The sequence below is a fragment of the Moschus berezovskii genome, chromosome 17 (assembly GCF_049115385.1).
Source record: "Moschus berezovskii isolate FMDL1 chromosome 17, NW_MosBer_1.0, whole genome shotgun sequence".
In the NCBI taxonomy this organism is placed as follows: domain Eukaryota; kingdom Metazoa; phylum Chordata; class Mammalia; order Artiodactyla; family Moschidae; genus Moschus; species Moschus berezovskii.
Genome location: NC_142476.1, coordinates 36945913 through 36971500, shown reverse-complemented (window position 1 = coordinate 36971500; position 25588 = coordinate 36945913). Strand labels below are relative to the sequence as shown.

The following is a 25588-nucleotide window of genomic DNA, read 5'->3' as shown; positions in this document are numbered from 1 at the left end:
CAAATTTTGTGTCGCTATTTAAGGAACTTAATAATCCAGATGAATTAACTCAGACTAACTTATACACTTATCTAGACTACTCAGAGCAAAAGTGCTGGAACATTATCCTGTCTGAGGTCTTAGAGAGTCCAAAAATAAATTACTTTAAAAATGTAGCCCTGATTTTTCTATGTTGATATTAACTATCAAACATGTAACATCACATAAATTCTTGATTCAATCTCATGAGGGCTCTATGATCTTCCTTCCAACATTTTACAGTGGACAAGCAAACCCCTGAAGTTTAGGACCTTCAAATACTTAACCTGTCTTCCAGTACTTGATTTGGACAGTGTTCAATGTAACTATGCTTACAATTATGTTCCTTTATAACATACTACAAATCTACATGGGAAGAACTTAAAAGTTAATATTATTTTTGTAACAGGAAGTTAAAAGTAATTTTAACTAAATTTTAATGTTAATTTTTCTAAATGTCTTAATCATAAAATAAAGTCCTGATCTTAGATTGGGAAAAGCATATCTGTACTATTTGACTTAGCAGGACACTTCTAATATTTCTTACTTTTAAAGAAATTGTTAATATTTACCTGAGCCAGATAAATTAATAACAAAGTTATAATTTCTCAAGCTAACTAGGGCAAAATAAAAGATAAAGTGAATCTAACATAAATTCTAAGGGTGAAATGAAATCATTGGGAGTAAAATTTAAAATTCCAGCCATAACATTGGCTATTATATTTTACTGCCATATATTCCATTAAAAAATATCTGAGGAAAATTTGGCCCACTGGCCTAAGAGACATTATGAATGAAAAATATTTAAATACTAATAGAGAAAAAGTATTTACAAAATATGTGAACAGTACTGGAGAAATAAAGCATTAGCACTAAAAAGTAATACTTACAATCAAACAGAAAAGCAATAGTAGCCAGGAAAAGAATCAGTTTATATAAATGGAATAACCTTTAACGCGGAATCAAATGCTGCTATATCCAACGTGAAAAGTGACTCCAGCACGACATCAGGCCAACAAGGATGACTTAATTTCAATGCCGTCAGACAAAATTAATAGGTTAATCCAGTAAACTGGCTGCTAACCATTCTAAACTATAAATCTTATTATTTTTGTTACATTTTTCTTGATGCCTAATAGAATAGGGAGTTAAAAATAGATTTTTAATTTTTAGCTTAATTTCTAGTCTTTACAGAGTCTAAAAATATTCTCGTCGTCTTATTGACTTAATTTTTATCTGTAAGGATAACCACAGTAGCTTACTTCTACATTTCAAACACCTCCCTTACCTGCTGTTGATCTGCTCCTTTTTTGCTGTGATTCTGGATATAATCAACCAGTCCATGTACCACTGTACGCACAGCAACCAGCCCATTTTCTAGCTGTTCCCAAGTAGGAGGAGGAGCATCTATACAACAAATAAAAAAATTTTTTTTCAAACTATGTTATTCAAAGTTCTGCCCAGTACTAAATTAGTAAAAGAATGTCAGCACTTCAGTGGAATTAAGCTAAGTTTCATACAGCTATTCATGAAATAGCTTATTCACCTAAACATCATTTTAAGGAAATAAATATACCCTTTTAAAGTAGGGGTTGCAATCTAAAATAACTACAGAGTGTGTGAAGGTAATATATAGGAATGAAATATGACAGATAATAAACAGCAACTGTCATCAGACCCTTATTGTTGGAAATAACAATGAAGAGTGACAGGCCTGGTGCTCTGTGATGACCTAGAGGGGTAGGGTAGAGTGGGAGATAGGAAGGAGGTTCAAGATAGAGAGGATATATGTATACTTATGGCTGACTGACACTGTTGTATAGCAGAAACTCACACAACATTGTAAAGCAATTATTCTCCAATTTAAAAAAAATAACTCATATTAGAATCACTGAAAAATAGAGTACAAAATAAATTTCAAAGAGATAAAGTGATTTTTAAAAAAGAGTGATGGGGACTGTGTTAAAGAGTATGTCTCCCATCTAAGGCTACGGTGACTACTCAACGTGAGCTGACTGTTGTTATGTGAAGATGCAAGGATGACACTTCCAGATACACTTCTGTTTCCCAAGGAAAACTGAAATTTGAGATTTTTATGTAAAAAGTTTTAGTTTTTAAATGTTTGCACCTAAAAAAATGAGAGTACAGTAGAGACCAACACACTTTGGATCAAATGTAATTGTGAACTTCCTACAGTCAAGCCAAATTGTAATGTCTATTTTGAAATTTTGTTTAAGGCAAGTATTGGTAAACAGAATGCTTAAAAAGTTTAATAGAAGAGCTATTATATAAAGCAGCTGTGCTATACATACTCTTCATTTAGGAAGTGATGTGATTTTCTAAAGGAAAAATTAGCTCAAAGCTAAATATGAAATGTTCTCTAAAAGAAATACAGAATGAACCAAGAATGCTTATGTATAAATGAAATGCTTATGTATAAATGGCTTCCTGTTGGAACACTGAAAAACTTCTGGGCAATGGCATTTGAACTAGGCTTTGAAAGACACATGGAACTTCATCAGGAAAAAAGGATAAAGGCACAGAGAAAGTAAAGAGAACAGTCATACACAAAGTATTTTACTGAATACCTACAACGTTTCAGGTATTATTCCAGTTGCTCGAGAAGTAGTAGATATCAAAACAAAAATCCTTATTCGATTCAAGGAGAAAAGCCAGACAATAAATAAATAATCAAAACACAAATTACCTAGAGAATGATGAGTTGAATAAATAGAGCAAAGAAAGGAAGTGGAACAGGTGTGTATAAAACTTTAGACAAGGTTGCCTGTAAAGGCCTCCTTGAGAAGGTTACATTCAATTAGAGACTCAAAAGTAGGGTTTGAGTGTGCCTTGTGGATCTACTATGATACATAGGGAGAAAAACATTCCAAGAAGAGGGAAGAATAAGTACAAAGGTCCTAATATGGGAGTATGCCTGACATGTTAATAATGGAGGGGAAATGTGGAATGAATGAGGTGGGAAAACAGTAAAAGAAGTTGGAGAGAGGTAAAGGAAGACCAGATCATGTGAGGTCTGGTAGGTCATAGAAAAGACTGGCTTGAATTGAGTGATGGAAACCACTGGAGTTTTTGAGCAAAGGGGTAATAGAATCACTCTGGCTCCTACGTTAAAACCAGACAGAAAACAGGAGGCTACTCCATCATCCATGAAGACAGAAGAGGGAGGTAGTAGAGAGGTGATAAGTAGATGGATTCTGCTGTAGAGCCTATGGGGTATGCTCATAGGTAAGATGTACCTTATGAGAGAAAGATGAGTTAATGATATCTCCAAGGTATTTGGCCTGAGGAAATGGAAGAATGGAGTTGCCACTAAAAGGAATGATGGGTGGGTGGGTGGGTGGAGGATACTGACTGGAACTCACTTTTAGACAGACTACTCTTATAATTATTAGATACTCAAGTAGAACTATTGGATAACAGGCAGGCAGATATACAAAAGAATTTAAGAAGAAAGTCTAGGCTAAGTTACACAGATTTTAAAACACCATCAACTGTAGTATGTATTATCATTTTATGTGCTACCAAAATAAAAAATTGGTAATTATTACATGTCACTGATTATACAAATACAGCTCAACTTCAGAAATGCTAAAATCTGAAAAAATGTGAGTCTCAGAACTGATGAAATATAGCAAGTTTGTGAGTCATACAAATAAAATCTAAAGCTGTGAGACTAGATGAGATTATCTAGGGAATGAGTATAAATAGAAAAGAAACACAAGGATTAAATTCCAGAAGCACTTCAAAGGTTAGAAAATATGGGAGGAAAAAAGAAAAAAGTTTAGAGGTTATGGAGAGAAGAAATCATCAAAAGAGGCTGAGAAGGAGGTTTCAATGTAGTAAGAAGAAAACTAGGAGAATACAGTGGCCTAGAAGCAAAGAGTGGTACAAGGAGTAGAGAGTAAACAACTATGTTAAATGCTAACAGGTCAAACACAAAGAGAATAAAAAATTGATATTTGGAATTAGATGCATGGAAGTCACTTGTGACCTTGACAAAAGCCACTTTGATTGAGCAGTAGAGATAAATGTCTGACTGGAGTGTGCTCAAAGGAGTGCTATAAAAAGTATAGACCTGGAGTTGTAGGTAGACGGCAAATGATGTCAAAAGTGGGTTTTGATGAAAACAATGATAAAATGTTTATATGTTGACAGAGCTACTCTACAGAGAAGGAAAACTGATGACATAAGAAACAGAGGCTACTGGAAGGATACACTTGACAAGAAGATATTGATACATAAGGAAAGATGGTGGCCTTAGCTACAAGTATGGTTTATCCACTGTCACACAAGGAGGGAGTAGAATATATTGGCTCAGACTGATGTAGACAGATTGGTGACTGATAAAGTAGTGAGCTTATGAAGTGCTCTTTTGATTGCTCAGAATGTTCAAAGCACAGCAGTGGGGAAAAAATAAAATCACTGTGTTCTAAAAATAGATCTTAGAATCCCTGGCAGTCCAGTGGTTAGCACTCTGGGCTTCCACTGCAGGGGGCCCAGGTTCACTCTCTAGTCAGGGAACTAAGATCCTGAATGCTGTGCAGCTTGGCCAAAAAATAAAATGAAAAGATAAAAATAGATCTTAACTGATTTGATTAAGCAATTTTGGTAATAAATTTACTACTCTGAAATGTCATGGTCAAGTGTTCCAAGCCTTATTCTACAGGCAATGAGTGTCACTAAAAGTCTGAGTGTTAAGATCAGAGATGTGATTTATTTTGCAGCAGTAAGCAGATTAGATTAGAAGAATCAAAAGAGTAGAGGAGAATGAAAGGCATTTAGTTTCAGGAAAAGGAATGAGGCACTCATTGAGGCAGTATTAATCTATGGGATAGAGAGATACTGTGAAAGAACAGACAAATCTTGTCTGAAATGGTGTGTAGAGCAAGTGAAAGGAAAAGATATGAAGACAAAAGACTCAGGTTTTAGGCTTGCATACCTAAAGAAGAAGAGCAAGTATCAAGGGAAGGTAAGTTTGCTTTGAAACAATGAGCAGAGAGGACGTAGAACCTCAGAAAGCATTTGGGAAAGTAAGTGTGGAGTGATGAACAGACAATAGTGACAGAGGTATTTGGGAGTCCATTATCTGTGAAGGAATAATACCTGATGCTGAGAATGAATGACAAACATCTTCAACAGAGAGTGTAGAGAAAACAAAATTCCAAGAACACAAGCAGCCTACTCTTTAGGGGGCAAGAGAGGAAAGAAGATAAAGTGAACAAAATAAGACAGAACTAGCATTCAGACAGGCCAGAAGAGAATCCTAAGACTACGGAAAGATAAGGTATCAAGACAGTTTATCAAGGAAGTAGTCAACAACATTACCAAATGCTGAAGACAAATAATTTAAGAAGCCTTTGGAATTTGAAACTAGGAAATTACTAGTGAATATTAAGAGCTTTTTAGTTCAGTAGTAGGAATAAACACAAGGACAGTAGCATATAAGCTAATACACCCAAGATGTAAGTATCAGGTGAAAAATGAAGGTTGGTTGATTTTCAAGTTAAGGAGAAGGAACAGGAAATGGCTTAACAAATTAGGCATGCAAAAGAGAATATGTGATGGAACAAGATTATTGTGGAGAAGGGAAACTTGGGACCAAAAAAATGTAACTAAGGACATATTATACAGAAAAAATGAAAAAAAAAAACTGGAGTTTTGTCAAAAGAGATGAAAATGGTAAAAATATAGCACAATTTTGTGATGAGACAGGGAAGAAACATAAAGGATCCCAGAAAGAATCTTATTCTCCTGGTGAACAGAACAGTAAAAAGTACTAAATAAATATTAGTTGAAGTAACAAAGAGACAGACAAGATTGGGGCCAGAAACTTAACTACTACAGAAAGGATTCAGAATGACTACTCTGGGAAATTCTAGAGAACTGTAACAAAAGACGAAAGAATCACTGAATAGTACTAAGGCACATATAGGATAGTCCATTAATTCCCCCTGGATTTACCTGGACTAGGGTCAATGTTTGCTAATAGCTCCAAATGGGGTCTTAGTCGATTCAAGTTTGCCGGATCTCCAGTCCGCTGGAGAGCAATTGTTAGTTCCTGAACACTTTGTGCAAAAGAGGCTGGGGTCTGCAACTTAAAAAAAGATAAATATTAACTTCCCCCAAAGACCAGATAATCCTTTTAAAATAAAGATTATTTACAACATCACAATCATTTTTGCAATTAATTCTATTTAATTTTTATCCTTGTCCACATCCTATGCGTTGGCCAACTGGATCACTCGTTTCCTGAAAAAGCCTTGCACTTCTCTGCATCCACAAGTTGGTATATTGTATACTCTCTTCTCTCTGCCATTACACTCCTTGAATGTGAGATCTTTCTCAATTCCTCAATTTGGAAATACTCTTTAGAGCTCAGGTTCTTATAGCACCATGTTAGTTTGCCTCCTGGATCCATTCAAATAATTGAAATTTGGAGATACAGTCTAGAGATAATGTTATACAACAACAAAAGCAATGAAACTGGAGTCAAACTGAGTTTGAATTCAAGTTCTGTTATAGACCAAAGGTTATGGCACCATATACAATATTTACAGCCTCGATATGAACTCATCTGTTGCACGGATTACATAATTTGAGTTCATTCCAGTTCAGAAAAATTCTGTATTTGGTTTGGGATTCTTGGAAGCTATCAGGTTGCGTGTTTTCCTAAGGCTTAATGGACACACATACTTGCCCTAACTCTCCTAAGGTGGCCAATACATTTGACCGTTAAAGAAAAGAAAAAGATTAGCTGATGCTTCCCTAGTGGCTCAGTTGGTAAAAAACCTGCCTGCAATGCAGGAGACCCAGGTTTGATTCCTGGGTTGGGAAGATCCCCTGGAGAAGGAAATGGCAACCTACTCCAGTATTCTTGCCTGGAGAATTCCATGGACAGAGGAACTGGGCAGGCTACAGTCCATAGGATTGCAGAGTCAGATATGACTATGCAACTAACTTCCACTTTCCACAACTAAGGGTTCTTACTTGAAAACATTTAGCTCTGTGGTTTATTAATATAGGAGAGGGCTGTTCTCACCTTATGAAACGGACTGCATTCTGCCTATGACATGTGCATCTTTCTAAATAAACTTACTTTCACTTAAAAAAAAATACATGTATGAAACTTTTTCTCCCCTACAGGTCATTTTAAAAGGTAAATTTTAAATAGCATACATTTAAAAAACATGGAGTAACACAACTCAGAGAAGGCAATGGCAGGCCACTCCAATACTCTTGCCTAGAAAATCCCATGGATGGAGGAGCCTGGTAGGCTGCAGTCCGTGGGGTCGCTAAGGGTCGGACACGACTGAGCGACTTCACTTTCACTTTTCACTTTCCACTTTCACACATTGGAGAAGGAAATGGCAACCCACTCCAGTGTTCTTGCCTGGAGAATCCCAGGGACGGGGGAGCCTGGTGGGCTTCCGTCTATGGGGTCACACAGAGTTGGACACGACGGAAGTGACTTAGCAGCAGTAGCAGCAGCAACACAACTAACTAATCGTTAAAATGGTGACATGCCTTTTATTCAATTTTTTCATCTTTGCATGTTTTTCACATACTTATAATGGGCTATTTATAAACTTCTGGATTTGTTTACCATTGACATTATAACAAACATATTTAAAAAATATCTAACCATCTTTATTATAAAATACTTCAAAGTAACTGTCTAATATAATTCCTGTGCATGTATCACTGAGATTTAACAAAAATATTTCACTAACATTTTTAAAAAGAAATTTAATGCTATTTAACAGCTGAAGAGAGTATCTGTCCTGACATAACTGCAATTTTATTGGCCATGTAACTACTCAGTGTTCTGAGTAGATGTATATTAACTTCAACCATCCTCTTATTTTATCTTTTATAAATATATCCTTTATTATAAGTTAATAATGTATATTAACTTCTTTAACCATCCTCTTATTTTATCCTTTATATTTAGCAAATAACACTTTTGAGTTTGTAACTTTTTTGGAAGTTTGGATTATTCCTTTAAAATAAATTCCTGGAAATAGTAATTTTGGTAAAAGACATGGATATTTTGAGGTTCGGGGACTTCCCAGTGGTACAGTGTTAAGACTCCTCTTCCGCTGCAGGGAACTAAGATCCCGCATGTGAAAGTAATAGAACACTGTAAATTACCTATATTTCAATTAAAAACAGAAAAATTTGAGGCTTCACTGACAGGTTAGTTCCCCCAAAATCTGTAATCCATTTCACAAACCATCAGCAATGAATGAGAGTATATGTTTCTTTATATTTTTACAGACAATATTTGTCATGTTACTGTTTTAGATGTGTATTTATTATTGGGGCCCATTCTATCCATCAATTAGATATACTTCCTCTTTGTGAACTCTAAATTCATATTTCTTTATTAATTTAGTATAGTTATTGATTTTTTCGCTTTTAATAAGTTCTCTATTTCCCTCATCCAATACAGTAGCCCTTAGCTATGTAAGGCTATTAAAAACTTTAAGTAATATAAAAATTTTAGTTTATCAGTTACACAAGATACATGTCAAGTGTTTAACAGCCAAGTATGGCTAGTGATCACCATATTGGACAATGCATGTATATAGAAGATTTTCATTATCACAGGAAATTCTATTACTCTATATAGTAACAAGATATCACGCTGCAAACTTCATTTACCAGTTTGTTCCATGAAAGTTTAGGACATTAAATTCAAATTAATGCTCACAATGTGAGCAAATTATTACAGAGTATACATTTAGGTATATAGTCCAGTTCAGATAAGAAGGTTAATAATCTCCTACTAGAGTCTTCACAAAAGTCAGTCAAGTTTCTCTTCAGAAATAGAAAGGAACTCCTCTAAAAGATCATGATTAAGGTTATAAGCAGTCCATTACATAATTTCACACCTAGGAGTGGCAGGTAAAGTTTTGGTAAAGGTATCTACAGGACAGAACAAATAATATATACTGAAAATTATGCATCACATACTTATAAAACACATTTTCTAATTCTTTGACATCAACCTACTACTTATTTCAAGAATCTTATCTTTAGGAACAGCAACAACAAAAAAACGGTGGGGTGCGGTGGGGAGAATAGCCTGGAAAGAGGTTTGAGTAGTTAAGAGCTGGATTCTTGAGTCAGAACGTACAAGTTCAAATCCAGCTCTGTCACTTATTACCAATATGACCCTGGAGAAATGTACTTAACCTGCCTCCGTTTCTATATAAAAGGAATATTACAGGGCTGTTGAGAAGATTAAATGAATTATTTACAACTACCAGACAGGGAGTTCCCTGGTGGTCCAGTGGTTGGGACTTGGCACTTTCACTACCATGGCCAGGGTTTAAATCCTGGTCAGGGAACCAAGATCTCACAAGACATGTGGTATGGCCAAAAAGTAAAACGTTCTAAGCAAAGTATTAACACATTAAAATAAAAATAAATAATTAAAACTATCAGATACACAGTAAACTCTCAGTAAGTGTTAAATATTTTTTATTTAGGCTACTCTTACATACTGACATTTCTTTAAATTAAATATAGGGTAGGCTCTCACATATAATCTCATTTCTACGTTTATGAGGATTTAAGATAAAATAGCAAAAATTAAGGAAAATAGTAGAAATTTTTAAAAAATTATTGAACATAATATATACAAATGGCACTTAAGGACTTTTAGACAGCACTTTCACAAATTTCATGTTGAATTACAAAACCAGGCTTAAATATTTACTCTATAGCTTTAAGAGAATTAAATACAATTTTTAGAGTCAGAAATTTGAGGGGTCTGACCTAAAATTCATGTGTACTTAAATGATCTTTTCATCATAACAAACAACAATTAAAAGTAAAAATAAACTGAAAATCTGATCAAATTTAGAATGGTTGGTAATTATTATGTGAAATTTTCTGGACTGAGAGTCACAAGAAACCTCAGTGTACACATGTTTCAGGCTATTAAATAGGTGCTCCAGGAAGAAGATAAAAGCATTTAGAAAATGAGTTTAACAAATATAGTGATCAAAACTCAAGAGAAAAATAAAAGGGAGCGAGGCAATGAGAAAATAGAGACAGAAGACTCTCAAAGGGATGGAAAGCAGCACTGGATAAAACTTAAAACAGTAATTAAATCAATTCTTATATAAGCAATGTCAACTACACCTCAATTTAAAAACCTTTATATGAACAAACCGGTATTATGATGTGACTAGTTGTGACACTCAGCTATAAAAAATATAATTTACAAGAGTCTGATATATAGTATTCATTTTAATACATATTTGTTAAATAAATGAATTACCAAACTCCATGATTAGTCCAAGAAGTAAAGAACAAAAAAAGAGTCTACCTTGTCAATAATGGACTGCATATGAGATTTGTGAGATTGGTCCCCATACAGCAAAGAGGACCACTGGTCTGGTGCAATTCGTAAGCCTGCTTCCATAGCAATCTGCACTATCTGGGAGTCATGTTCTCGCCGCAAAGCTTCATAAGTTCTAAATTCTTCTTTCAGCTGCATCAAAGAAGAGTCTTCATCACGTTTGGTGACCTAATAAGACATACGTAATCTCATAATGAGTCAAGTAAGAAACAAACTGTGTTTATATGTTATAAGACCACATAGAGACATGAAAATACTTTGAAAAGAAGAAAATTCTCATACAACTATTCTGAAAAATACTGTGCCTTTTTTAGTTTGAGTGTCAGATGAGGGGATGCAATGGCCTCCTTATAGCTTGTTAATCAATTAACAATTTTTTAGACAGGGCTCCCCTGGCCCACGAAGTACTTGTTATGTGTTGTGTCAAAAAGCAAGAAACCTTGACTTTAAGAAGTAAGGAAAACAAAATGAACAGTAAGAGACACATACTGGACACCAATGTTTGAAGTAGTATTGATTCAATCTGGCATACAAAGGACTATATTCTGCATATACTAAAATCAAAATGGCAAATGGAGCTCCAGTGCTGTATATATGTGGAATTACGTCAGGAGCAAATAGCCACATAAAACCCACTCCTGCTTTAATGACTCTCTCTTTAGATCAATTCTGTTTGTAGTCTTGATGGAAAACTGACATGGCTTTATAGTCTCTTCAAATACAAAAATCTACATGCCTTGATTTGATCTTTGCTGTTCAATATCTAATATACAAAATTCAATGCAATAAGATTTAACTTTAATAGGACACCATCTCCCTGGAGAAGGGAATGGCAACGCACTCCAGTATTCTTGTCTGGAGAATCCCATAGACAGAGGAGCCTGGTGGGCTATAGTACATAGGGTTGCAAAGAGTTAGACACAGCTAAGTGACTACATTCTTTTTTTTTTTTTTTAGATTTTTTTTCTTCTTTTCTTGATGAGGACTATTATTAAAGTCTTTGTTGAATTTGTTACAATATTGCTTCTGTTTTATATTTTGGTTTTTTGGCCTGGAGGCCGTGGGATCTTATCTTTCTGACCAGGAATCCAACCCGCACCCCCTGTATTGGAAGAAGTCTTAACCACTGGACCATCATCTACATTCTTTAAAAGAAAATCTGCTAAAATTTTATGAAAAGATACAGGCAACTTGATTAAACTCAAGTTTTACTACTTAAGTTCAGGGAAAGAAAGTTTCCTTTTAAGTTGAAATTTACCATACCTTGAAGCAGGAGGCTCTATAAAGGAGCTGGACAACATGCCCAATGCTAGTTTTGGAGGCTTGAGGAAACCGTGGCTCCAATCTTTGCACCACAAAGAGAACCAATACTTTTCTAGACAAAGCAGAACCATCTTCTAAGGCCAGGAGAACCAGCTTTAGGGCTTCCTCCTGCATTGCTAGGAAAAGTTGAAAAAAAAAAACACAAAATTTATCATGTACAGATATAAGATAAATCCATTTCTTAGAAGGGCAATATTTAATAATTTCTACAGGTACCACTTAATTAATGGGCAACACAACAACAACCAACATTCACAGCTACACTTTTTGAACCATATGGGGGCAATTTTGTATTACATTCCATATATTTTATTTAAGAAAGCAGGTTAATACAGTTAAGGAAAACCTCTATCAAAATGAATAAACTTTTGGCATTAAGAGAAAAGTTTTAAGTGTACTGAAAAACTGACTTGGAATTATCCAAGCCATGATTATGGGAAACCAAGTGAGACTTTACTTGATAACAACAGAATACTGCAAAGAACTGGCCTTTTTATATCACCTACAGTGCTTACACTACACTTTAAATATCAAATTTTAATTATATACCTGGTCCAAGGAACTGGCAGCCTCTAGCTCTGACTGCTGCCCAAAGATTGGAAGAGAGCTGCTGAGGATTCTGGTGTTGGAGAATGAGCTCTGTAACTGTTCGTTCACCTAAAGATCGAGCTGCCCTCATGGCACGAATCCTGCCTTCTTCTTCCACTAGTTGGCAGTGGACCAGCGTCACTAGCTTCCTCTGCATTGGGCGACTCAGAACACTCTGAGTAGTACTATTCAGACCCACTCCTTTAAAATAGAAGAAAGAGTTATTTCTAGGTTTCCAGTGCAATTTTGGAATCCAGAATAACTTCCTCTAATGGGCTGATTGACTTACAGGTATATGGAATAATTCTGGGTTCTATCAGGATATTTAAAATAAACAATACAAATCACACAAATGAAGCCTAGTTTGTAGTTTAAAAGTATACAAAGCTGTTAACCGCATGCAAATGGAATACTTACTATGACATTAAATGTATCATTATTCATTTTAATCATAATAAAAAAGGCTAGTCAATATTAATAATTAAAAATTCAAATCTTAGGTCCTAACAGATTTGGTACATTTCATAGTGGTTAAGCTCACCTTTTCAATGAAAACAAGCCATACTGGCAAGACAGTAATGGTAACTTCCAATTGTATTATATCCCCAACAGCACAATTGGCAGACAATTCAGGGCTGTCAAATGATACAAAGCCCTTCTGAAACCACTAGAATGTTTATACCTACTTTTGCAACCCTTTCAAAAAATGTTTCCAATAAACAGTACCTAAACTTTAAATTCACTACTTTATTTGATGTGGTTTATAATGATATTATTTAGCATCAGTGGGTTTGGCTTATAATAAATAAACTAATTTTGTTAACACAGCCCACAATTTTTATGGTGACAAAAGCATCTTTGATGAACATGTGCTTAATTAGCATGGATAATTTCATCCAATTTACCTCTAGCACTGCTGAGTGGTTTCAGATACAGTGCTAATTCTTCTACACATTTCTTGGCTTCCTCATAATGCTTTGTATCTTCAACCCCACTACACAGAGTAATGGGCTGCTGCTCAGGAACCTAGAGGTCAAAAAAAGGGTGCTCACTAATTAATTACGATCAAATCCTTTGTTGAGTATATTTTATGCACTCCTACTCTCCCTGGTGGCTCAGGTGGTAAAGAAGCGGCCTGTAGTGCGGTTCACCCAGGAGTGGCAGTGTAGTGCAGGAGACCCAGGTTCAACCTCTGGGTTGGGAAAATCCCCTGGAGGAGGGAATGGCAACCCACTTCAGTATATCTTGCCTGGAGAACCCAATGGACAAAGGAGCCTGGTGAGCCACAGTCCATGGGGTCGCAAAGGGTTGGACACAGTGGGCGACTAACACTTTCATTTGCACTCTATCACTGACACTATCAAAACTCCCATTAAATTTACTGAGTTCTTTCAAAAGATCTTTTCTATACATACATACAAAATTATAGCATTTTAAAATTTTTGTTTTATTTCTGTAACAGCTTTATTGAGACATAATTTGCATATCATTGACCCATTTAAGGTATATATTCAATGACTTTAAGTATATTCACAGTTATGCAACATCAAAATTTTAGAATATTTTCATGGCCCCCTAAAAAAACCCCACAGTCACGCCTGCCGTATTTCCCTTCAAACCTCCTCCAGTTGTAGGAAGAAACTAATCTATTTTCTGTCTCTCTGGATTTGCCTATTTACAACATTTCATATAAACAGAATCGTATAACAACTTCCAAAGCAGCTGTACTATTTTGCATTCCCATCAGTAATAAATGAAGGGTCTCTGTTGCTTTATATCCTCACCAGTATTTTGCATTGTGTTTTGAATTTTAGCTATTTTAATTCATGTGTAGTGGTATCTCATTGCTGTTTGCACAATTTCTAAAGGTTATATTTTGTTTATACTTGCTATAAAATGTTGGCTATCTTTCCCTTATTGTAAAATATATCTTTGCAGCTTATTTATTTTATAGTAGTTGTATCTCTGACTGTCATTTTAATTTGCAATTCTTTAATGACAAACAATGCTGAGCAAGTTTTTATTTGCTCATTTGCCATCTGCATATCTTTGGTGAGGTGTTCAGATCTCTATCCATTTAAAAATGATGTTCTTTTTATAATGGAGTTGAAAGAGTTCTTTATATGTTCCAGATCCATGTTTCTTCTCAGATACATGATTTACAATTATTTTCTTCCATTCTGTGAGCTGTTCTCTTACTCTCTTGACAGTGTTGTTTGAAGCACTATGCTTCTGGTTTCGTTTTTGTTTTTCGGCTGCAGCTATTGAGATCTCAGTTCCCTGATGAGGAACTGAACCTAGGCCCTCAGCAATGGAAGTGCAGAGTCCCAACCACTGGATGCCCAGGGAAGTCCAATAAGCTTTCCTTTTGAATAAGCTGTTCCAGAATTGCCCTCTTTATCTCCAGCATACATAGTATCGACCATCTTTACTTTTTATCCACATCAGTGAAGGATTGTTTAAGTGAATCATATCTATCTCTGAAAAGCCTGCCTTCCTTGGCTTTGTTGAAGCCTTCTGAAGATACTACTCATCTCTAACTTGAGAATACTGACACAAGCTTTCAGAGTATCACCTTCGGAATCACTAATTTTTATATTTTATGTATTTAAGGAGCATTTGTTCCTACTCTAGACAAAAGGTTCCAAAGGCAATGTTCTACAGTTTTCATTACTTTCTGTATCTTTCATTTCAGTTAGTATCTACTAAGTAAAATTGTCTGAAGCAGCTTCATTTTTTTATTAAGTAAAATGCAATTGTTTAGCAAATAATATCTTTCTTAATATTAAGAAGTCCTTGAGACTTACCTCTAAGGTTTCTCTAGTGATCTGAGAGCTAAGGCTGTTGAGAGAATCTGACCACCAGATTGAATGTTACTGTGCAATGAGAAACACTGCACTACCACAACAAAACCTAAGGTACTGAAATCAAGGATCTAAACAGTACTGAACAGAATTTTATCTATTTAAATAGAAGGCAATATTACTCAATCAGTATCTCTCAGAAGGAAAATACACATACACAGACATTTAAAAATGTAATAAGTTACCCAACTAACCTGAGCACCCACTAGCTGCAGCAATGCTGAGTTCACTGGGAGGAGTTCAATGTCTGTATTGATAGTGGTCTGGTCAAATGGACAAGCCTTGCGGTGGAGTTTGTTCAGGCACATCTTGCAGACAGTATGGCCACAACCCAAACTGATGGGCTTTCTAATTGTTTCGTCAAAAGTCTGAGTGCAAATTGGGCAGGAGAGGAAATCCGTCCACTGTGGAGCTTGTACAGGCATTGTTCTGGAGTTACAATTTACTCACACACACACAAAATCTAAAGCAAAGATTCCACTGGAATCAAAATCTTTGAAAAAAGTTTTTTTTTTTTTAAATATCTTCTGTAAATACAGTCAGCACATAGTGTGAAATATAACCTGAAAAACAAAGAAAGAAAATGACTGTCTTCCTTTACTGTACATTCTCACCCTACTACCTACAAAATTTTATACCATATTTATATCAACACAGTCCACCTTTTTTGCATTTTTATAAAATCAGAACCATAATAAAACAACTAGTCTCATCCCTTCATTTTAGAGAGGGAGAGCAGACCTCAGAAAAAGGAAGTACTTTGCTGTAGGTGACAATAACAAAGCTGGATCCAAGATCTAAGTCTCTCTATATCTAAGTTTGATAGTTTTATATTTTAAAACTAGACTTAAGACAGCTAAGACTACTCTGATCTGCACACAATCTGTTCATCTGTGAAAATTCATTAAGCTCTACACTTAACAATGTATCCATTTCAGTGTATGTTATACCCTAATAAAGAGTTTTTAAAAAACTGGCCTAAAGTAAAAACTACCCTAAGAGATCAAATTGCCAACATCCGCTGGATCATGGAGAAAGCAAGAGAGTTCCAGAAAAACATCTATTTCTGCTTCAATGACTATGCCAAAGCCTTTGACTGTGTGGATCACAATAAACTGTGGAGCATTCTGAAAGAGATGGGAATCCCAGACCACCTGACCTGCCTCTTAAGAAACCTGTATGCAGGTCAGGAAGCAACAGTCAGAACTGTACATGGAACAACAGGAAAAGGTGTACCAAATAGGTTTGCAAATAGGAAAAGGTGTACGTCAAGGTTGTATATTGTCACCTTGCTTATTTAACTTATATGCAGAGTACATCATGAGGAACGCTGGGCTGGAAGAAGCACAAGCTGGAATCAAGATTGCCGGGAGAAATATCAATAACCTCAGATATGCAGAAGACACCACCCTTATGGCAGAAAGTGAAGAGGAACTCAAAAGCCTCTTGATGAAAGTGAAAGAGGAGAGTGAAAAGGTTGGCTTGAAGCTCAACATTCAGAAAACAAAGATCATGGCATCTGGTCCCATCGCTTCATGGGAAATAGATGGAAAAACAGTGGAAACAGTGTCAGACTTTATTTTTTGGGCTCCAAAATCACTGCAGATGCTGATTGCAGCCATGAAATTAAAAGACGCTTGCTCCTTGGAAGGAAAGTTATGACCAATCTTGATAGTATATTCAAAAGCAGAGACATTACTTTGCTAACCAAGGTCTGTCTAGTCAAGGCTGTGGTTTTTCCTGTGGTCATGTATGGATGTGAGAGTTGGACTGTGAAGAAAACTGATAGCCGAAGAATTGATGCTTTTGAACTGTGGTGTTGGAGAAGACTCTTGAGAGTCCCTTGGACTGCAAGGAGGTCAAACCAGTCCATTCTAAAGGCGATCAATCCTGGGTGTTCATTGGAAGGACTGATGCTAAAGCTGAAACTGCAATACTTTGGCCACCTCATGCGACGAGTTGACTCACTGGAAAAGACTCTGATGCTGGGAGGGATTGGGTGTAGGAGGAGACGAGGATGACAGAGAATGAGATGGCTGGATGGCATCACCGACTCAATGGACATGAGTTTGAGTGAACTCCGGGAGTTGGTGATGGACAGGGAGGCCTGGCGTGCTGTGATTCATGTGGTCACGCAGAGTCGGACACGACTGAGCGACTGAACTGAACTGAACTGAATGAGATTAAAAAGTGACTGTGGGGTTTTTAACATCTATCTTAAGAGCTTTTTTTAACTGGTAAAGATCTTTCAGCCTCTGTTATGCCTTATATTTGCTGCTATAGTGTATTGTGTTATAACACAGTTAAAATGATTTACTTCAAAAGATTTTTTTAAATTCCCAAGTTTAAGAATGATAGAACAATTCAGTTAACCAGAACATATATACATACAGTCAAATTTTACTGTCTATCCACTACCTTTTGGTAGGGGATAAAAATCAAATTACAAAACTTATCACTTGTATCTAACAGAAATTTTCTTTACATATAAAATCTAATCTGAAATTTCTTGCACATATCTTAAACAATACCTGCTATACTTACTGTAACTGTAGTTTCTAAAAATGAGAACTGATGAACAGAACAATAAAGTAACACAGTATTACATATTCTTAAAGATTTGATTATGCTCCCTAGAGACTGGTTATGGAAGAAAAGAAAAACTCATCTAAGCTGTAATTAATTAGAAAGGTAAATTATCTGCACATTTTATTGTCTAAGCATTACATTTAATTCAGGTTTTACTGAAGTAATTCAACCTTAAATGCAAGCCCATTATTGAGAGAACAATTTCCATTAGAATGCTAAAAGATTTTATCCAGTCATTCAACAAATATTTTACTAAGCACTACTAGTACTGTGATCTAGACTCTGAATTATTAGAGAAACAATGAAACTCTGTAGTATCTGCTTTGTGAGTAAGCTGAGCACTGTCTGGACTTTTGTGCTATCAAATAAATGGATAATGGGGGAAAAAATGTAAGACCCTAGACAGTTAACAAGTTAATTTCATATGAGATCTAAAATTAAAGTTATCTGCGTATATGTTCAAATGGCTCGTGCAATAACAGGACAGAGTAAAGAAAATGCCCACACTTTTATTTCTATAATTAATTATAAATATTTTAAATAAAATATACCTGCAAATAGAATGAGTAAATCTTTATTACTTAATAAAAAGAGACTATTATCTGAAGTGCTAAAAAAAGAAATTATTCAAATGTAGAGTCAAATGCTACAATTTGCATGGGGTTAGAGAATGCTCCAAAATAAAGGCAAAAGTGCTTAAAACACATTAATATTTAGAATGAGAACTGGTTATTAGTGAGAAATGTTTGCTGAAGTTGATGAAGTATCATCCAATCTTTTCTATAAATTAGCATGCAGCTTAAATTAATGCCTAAAAAGAATCTGATCTTAAGTTAAAACTTCACAAAGTAAATGGTTCCTTCCTTTTTACTAGTATGGCTGTGTAGAGAACTTAACATTTGTTAATTAATCTTAAAACAAAGTTAAAACATGGCACTTTATTCCCTTAACACTATAAAACTACAGAAACCCAAAAGAGCACAAAAACATAAATGCTTTATTACACAATCACTATAATTTTTACTATTTATACATTATGTGCCACATACTATAAATGTACTAAATGCTTTACATAGCATATTAACAAAATGATAAAAAGTAGGTAAATACTGTTATCCCATTTTACAGATACAGTTGACCCTTAAACATCATAGGTTTGAATACCAAGGGTCCACTTGTATGTGGAATTTTTTTTTCAATAGTAAAAAAATAGTAAATTTTTTTTCAATAGTAAATACTGCAGTATTACAACAACCTGCTTCCCTGGTGGCCCAGATGGTAAAGAATCTGCCCACAATGTGAGAGACCTGGGTTCAATCCCTGAGTTGGGAAAATCCCCTGGAGAAAGGGGGAAATTTCCCCTGGAGAAAATCCCCACTCCAGTATTCTTGCCTGGAGAACCCCATGGACAGAGGAGCCTGGTGGGGTACTGTCCACGGGGTCGCAAAGAGTTAGACACAACTGAGTGACTAACCACAGCACAGCACAACAACCTGCAGTTGGCTGAATCCTTGGGTGCAGAACCACAGATAAGGAGGAACCACACATATGGAGAGCTAACTGTAAATTAAACATAGACTTTCAACTGATCGGAGGGTCAATGGATTTCAACTGTCAACTCCATGAGAAATGGAGGTTTAGTAAGGCTGAATAAGTTAAAAACAAAAAGAGCTGCAATAATAACCCAGATGTTATCGTTTAGTTGCTAAGTTGTGTCCTGCTCTTTTGCGACACCATGGATTGTAGCCCGCCAGACTCCTCTGTCCATGGGATTCCCCACGCAAGAATACTGGAGTGGGCTGCCATTCCCTTTTGGGATCTTCCCAACCCAGGAATCGAACCCAGGTCTCCTGCACTGCAGGCAGATTCTTTACTGTCTGAGCCACCAAGGAAGCCCAATATGTGTCGTGTATAGATTTTATAACAGGAAAAGCCCAATCACAGATTCTGAGACTAAATTCAATATAGTACAATTAGGGAGCTTGAAAAAAAAAAAATCAAAGCTACAGGGAAGCCAGAAACAAAACAAAAACTAAAACAGAGAGCAAGTCAAAAAGATACGAGGTGAGACTAAAGAATTAGAAGGAACCAAGAAGTACAGGAACTTTTAATTCATAACCGGTAGCTCATGGTAAAGAATCCACCTAAAAAGCAAGAGATTTCCCGGGTCAGGAAGGTCCCCTAGAGAAAGAAATGGGAACCCACTCCAGTATTCTTGCCTGGGAAATCTCATGTACAGAGGAGCCTTGGAAGGCTACAGTCCATGCAGTCACAAAAGAGACAAACATGACTTTGCAACTAAACAGTGGTATCATTGTAATGTTAAGGCACTGAAGAGTCAGGAAATGATCCAATTCATTGTTTGTTAAAACAATGTATGCCTATACTATCAAAACAAGCAGAATAATTAAAAAGAGAATTAAGTATTTAGAAATGTTCAGTTCAGTCGCTCAGTCGTGTCCAACTCTTTGTGACCCCATGAATCACAGCACGCCAGGCCTCCCTGTCCATCATCAACTCCCGGAGTTCACTCAAACTCATGTCCATCGAGTCGATGATGCCATCCAGCCATCTCATTCTCCGTCGTCCCCTTCTCCTGCCTCCAACCCCTCCCAGCATCAGAGTCTTTTCCAGTGAGTCAACTCGTCACATGAGGTGGTCAAAGTACTGGAGTTTCAGCTTTAGCATCAGTCCTTCCAATGAACACCCAGGATTGATCTCCTCTAGAATGGACTGGTTGGATCTCCTTGCAGTCCAAGGGACTCTCAAGAGTCTTCTCCAGCACCACAGTTCAAAAGCATCAATTCTTCAGTGAGCAGTCTTCGTCACAGTCCAACTCTCACATCCATACATGACCACTGGAAAAACCATAGCCTTGACTAGACGGACCTTGGTTGGCGAAGTAATGTCTCTGCTTTTTAATATGCTATCTAGGTTGGTCATAACTTTCCTTCCAAGGAGTAAGCATCTTTTAATTTCATGGCTGCAAACAGCATCTGCAGTGATTTTGGAGCCCCCCAAAATAAAGTCTGACACTGTTTCCACTGTTTCCCCATCTATTTCCCATGAAGCGATGGGACCAGATGCCATGATGTTAGTTTTCTGAATGTTGAACTTCAAGCCAACTTTTTCACTCTCCTCTTTCACTTTCATCAAGAGGCTTTTTAGTTCCTATTCACTTTCTGCCATAAGGGTGGTGTCATCTGCATATCTGAGGTTATTGATATTTCTCCCGGCAGTCTTGATTCCAGCTTGTGCTTCTTCCAGCCCAGCGTTCCTCATGATGTACTCTGCATATCAGTTAAATAAGCAGGGTGACAATATACAAGCTTGACATACTCCTTGCTGCTGCTGCTGCTAAGTCACTTCAGTCGTGTCCGACTCTGTGTGACCCCATAGACAGAAGCACACCAGGCTCCCCCGTCCCTGGGATTCTCCAGGCAAGAAACACTGGAGTGGGTTGCCATTACCCTCTCCAATGTGTAAAAGTGAAAAGTGAAAGTGAAGTCGCTCAGTCGTGTCCGACCCATAGCGACCCCACGGACTGCAGCCTACCAGGCTCCTCCATCCATGGGATTTTCTAGGCAAGAGTACTGGAGTGGCTTGCCATTGCCTTCTCCGACATACTCCTTAAGTTAATGCACATCTTTCAGACCAATACATATGATGTCATTTGTGTTGGGGGAAAAGAATCCTACAGTCTTGGTATCAATGAATATAAATGGATACAGAAAATATCTAACAAACTTAACAGCAGTTACACAGTTGGGCAAATTACAAAATGTATACAACCACAATTTACTTATATAAGTACAAAAAAACTGAAAGAATGAAAACAAGATAGACCACATTTAGAACACAAAGAATTACTATAAAACTATTAAAAACATTTTCTTTAATAAACTGATCTTTTACTATACATATTTGGATAGTCAAATCATCAAAATTACTTATTAGTTCTTTATAAAATTCATTAAAAACCTTTCAAGAAGTTCTCTATAATTTATGTTTCAATGAACTAGTATAATTTATTACTTTTATAATAAAATGTATCATTTCCATCTGTATTAACCTAGTAAAATGAAGTATAATTGCTAACCCTCACACATTCCAGTTAAGTAGCTATTAGAGGCATAACAAAGTTGATAGAATTATCATTCAGAATCAGCACCCAGCTCTTCACTAAAAACAAAAGCATTCTTTTGACCAAAAAGATGGGTTTGAGAGACGAGGAGAAAACAGTATTTTAAAAGTTTGACTTTGGATAGAAAATTTAATGAATAAGAATAGTAAGTCACTCTTTGACAATTCAATTTCAATCAGCAAAATCATAAACCAAAGCTTTTTTAAAGACTCAAACTGTCATTAAGTTGTAGCAGATACAAGAAGAATTTCCACTTCCTCATTCTTTAAACATCTTTCTACAAAGTCATCTTTTAAAACATTGTTCACGTTTCTCAAAGACAGTTCTTTACACCATCTTCAATTACAAAACACATCTAAACCACAAAGGACATATGACTTTGCGAATATAATAAACATTCTTTCAATCAAGAGTAAACATGAGACACTTTAATCATAACAAGCAAGAGGAGGCTGAGAAGACAAAGGAGCTGTAACTGGACAAAGAAACAGGAATTAAGTGACTTTGTTGGAATTCTAGATGTGTCCAAAGAGATTACTGCAACAGGTGAGCACCTGGAATAAAAATGAAAAAAAAAAAAAGTAACAGGAAGACAGTGCCACACCCCACCTATGGCGACTGCGCTGGTGTTTTGGTCTCACCACTCCAGTGAAATAAATGGCTCTTCTCAACATCACCAAGATCAAGCTCTGAGCTTTCGGAGTGGGAGCACTGACTCCAAGACCCTAGACTACCAGAGAACTAACCCTAGGGAGTATCAAATAGTGAGAACTCCCACAAAGGAAACCACAAGTATTCCTTGTCAGGAAAACACAAGTATTAAATGATACATTAGATGAGACAGATCTCACTGATATCTTCAGGACATTCCATTCAAATACAGAAGCATACACCTTCTTCTCAAGTGCACACGGAACAGTCAATTTAAGAAAATTGAAATCATTATCAAGCATCTCTTCTGACACAACACTATGAGACTAGATATCAATTACAAGAAAAAAACTGTAAAAAACACAAACACATTGAGATTAAACAATACATTTCTAAATAACTAACAGGTTACTGAAGAAATCAAAAGGAAAATCAAAAAATTTCTAGAAATAAATGACAATGAAAACACAACTCAAAATCTATGGGATGCAGCAAAAGCAGTTCTAAGAGGGAAGTTTATAGCAATACAGTCCTACGTCAAGAAACAAGAAAAACATCGAATAGACAACCTAACTTTACACCTAAAGCAACTGGAAAAGAACAACATCAAAAAAAAAAAAATTAGCAGAAGGAAATAAATCATAAAGATCAGAGCAGAAATAAATGAAAAAGAAATTAAAAAAACAATAGTAAAGATTAATAAAACTAAAAGCTGGTTCTTTGAGAAGATAAACAAAATTGACGACCCTTTAGCCAGACTCATCAAGAAAGAGAGAAGAATCAAAGCAACAGAATTAGAAATGAAAAAGGAGAGGTTACAACAGCAGAAATACAAAGGATTATAAGAGACTATTATGAACAACTATATGGAAATAAAATGGATAACCTGGAAGAAACGGACAGATTCTTAGAAAACTTTTAATCGTCCAAGACTGAACCAGAAAGAAGCAAAAATTATGAACAACCCAATTACAAGCACTGAAATTGAAGCTGTGATCAAAAATCTCCCAAAAAACAAAAGCCCAGGACCAGATGGCTTCACAGGAGAATTATATCAAACATTTAGAGAAGAGCTAATGCCTACCTTCTAAAACTCTTTCAAAAAATTGCAGAGGGAGGAACACTTTCAAACTCATTCTACAAGATCACCATCACCCGGATACCAAAACCAGACAAAGACAACACAAAAAGAGAAAACTACAGGCCAACATCACTGATGAACATAGATGCAAAAATCCTCAATAAAATTTTAGCAAACAGAATTCAACAACACATCAAAAACCTCATACACCATGATCAAGTTGGGTTTATTCCAGGGATGCAAGAATTCTTCAACATACGCAAATCAATCAATATAATACACCATATTAACAAACTGAAAGATAAAAAGCATATGATAATCTCAACAGATGTAGAAAAAGCCTTTGACAAAATTCAGCAGCCATTTATGATCAAAACTCTTCAAAAAATGGGCACAGAAACCTACCTCAACATAGTAAAGGCCATATATGATAGCCTACAGCAAACATTATTCTCAATGGTGCAAAACTTAAAGCATTCCCCCTAAGATCAGGAACAAGATACGGGTGTCCACTTTTGTCACTATTATTCAACATAGTTCTGGAAGTCCTAGCTACAGCAATCAGAGAAGAAAAAGAAATAAAAGGAATCCAGAAAGAAAAGAAGTAAAGCTCTCACTGTTTGCAGGTGACATGATACTGTACATAGAAAATCCTAAAGATAGTATCAGAAAATTACTAGAGCTAATCAGTGAATTTAGCAAAGTTGCAGGATACAAAATCAATACACAGCAATCACTTGCATTTCTATATACTAACAATGAAAAATCAGAAAGAGAAATTAAGAAATCAATCTCATTCACCATTGCAACAAAAAATATCTTTAGGAATAAACTTACCCAAGGAGACAAAAGAACTGTACACAGAAAATTATAAGACAATGATGAAAGAAATCAAAGATGACATAAACAGATGGAGAGATATTCCATGTTCCTGGGTAGGAAGAATCAATATTGTGAGAATGACTATACTACCAAATGCAATCTACAGTTTCAATGAGATCTCTATCAAATTACCAATGGCAGTTTTCACAGAACTATAAGAAAAAATTTCACAATTCATATGGAAACACAAAAGACCCTGACTAGCCAAAGCAGTCTTGAGAAAGAACAATGGAGCTTGAGGAATCAACCTTCCTGACTTCAGATTATACTACAATGCCACAGTCATCAAGACAGTATGGTACTGGCACAAAAACAGAAATATAAACCAATGGAACAAGATAGAACCCCAGAAATAAACCCACACACCTATAGGTATCTTCTTTTTGACAAAAGAGGCAAGAATATACAATGGGGCAAAGACAGCCTCTTCAATAAATGGTGCTGGGAAAACTGGATAGCTACATGTAAAAGAATGAAATCAGACCACTTCCTAACACCACACACAAAGATAAACTCAAAATGGATTAAAGACCTAAATGTAAGACCAGAAACTATAAAACTGTTAGAGGAAAACATAGGCAGAACACTCGATGACAGAAATCAAAGCAAGATTCTCCATGACCCACCTCCTAGAGTGATGGAAATAAAAACAAAAGTAAACAAATGGGACCTGATTAAACTCAAAAGCTTTTGCACAGCAAAGGAAACTAAGCAAGGTGAAAAGACAACCCTCAGAATGGGAGAAAATAATAGCAAATGAAACAACTGACAAAGGATTAATTTCCAAAATATACAAGTAGCTCATACAACTCAATGCCAGAAAAGCAAACAACCCCATCAAAAGTGGGAAAGAGACCTAAACAGACATTTCTTCAAAGAAGACATACAGACAGCTAACAAACACATGAAAAGATGCTCAACATAGCTCATTATTAGAGAAATCCAAATCAAAACTACAATGAGATATCACTTCACACGGGTCAGAATGGCCAACATTTCAAAAAGTGTACAACAACAAATGCTGGAGAGAGTGTGGAGAAATGCGAACACTCTTG

The 25588-nt window shown here is 36.0% G+C and overlaps 1 protein-coding gene across 3 annotated transcripts in view; it reads right to left on the bottom strand.

The window, feature by feature from the left end:
• RC3H1 (ring finger and CCCH-type domains 1) overlaps positions 1–25588 on the bottom strand; it is a 76266-nt gene that overhangs the window by 23738 nt on the left and 26940 nt on the right. For 2 of the 3 annotated variants that reach the window (XM_055419210.2, XM_055419208.2), the window contains exons 2-8: positions 15381–15749; positions 13228–13348; positions 12284–12523; positions 11675–11850; positions 10379–10579; positions 6001–6133; positions 1307–1425 (exon numbers count right to left, since the gene is read on the bottom strand). In XM_055419210.2, the coding sequence (XP_055275185.1) occupies positions 1307–1425; positions 6001–6133; positions 10379–10579; positions 11675–11850; positions 12284–12523; positions 13228–13348; positions 15381–15611 (1221 nt within the window). In that variant the 5' untranslated portion in view covers positions 15612–15749. The remainder of the gene's footprint in view (positions 1–1306; positions 1426–6000; positions 6134–10378; positions 10580–11674; positions 11851–12283; positions 12524–13227; positions 13349–15380; positions 15750–25588) is intronic. The other variant, XM_055419209.2, reaches the window with a different exon arrangement.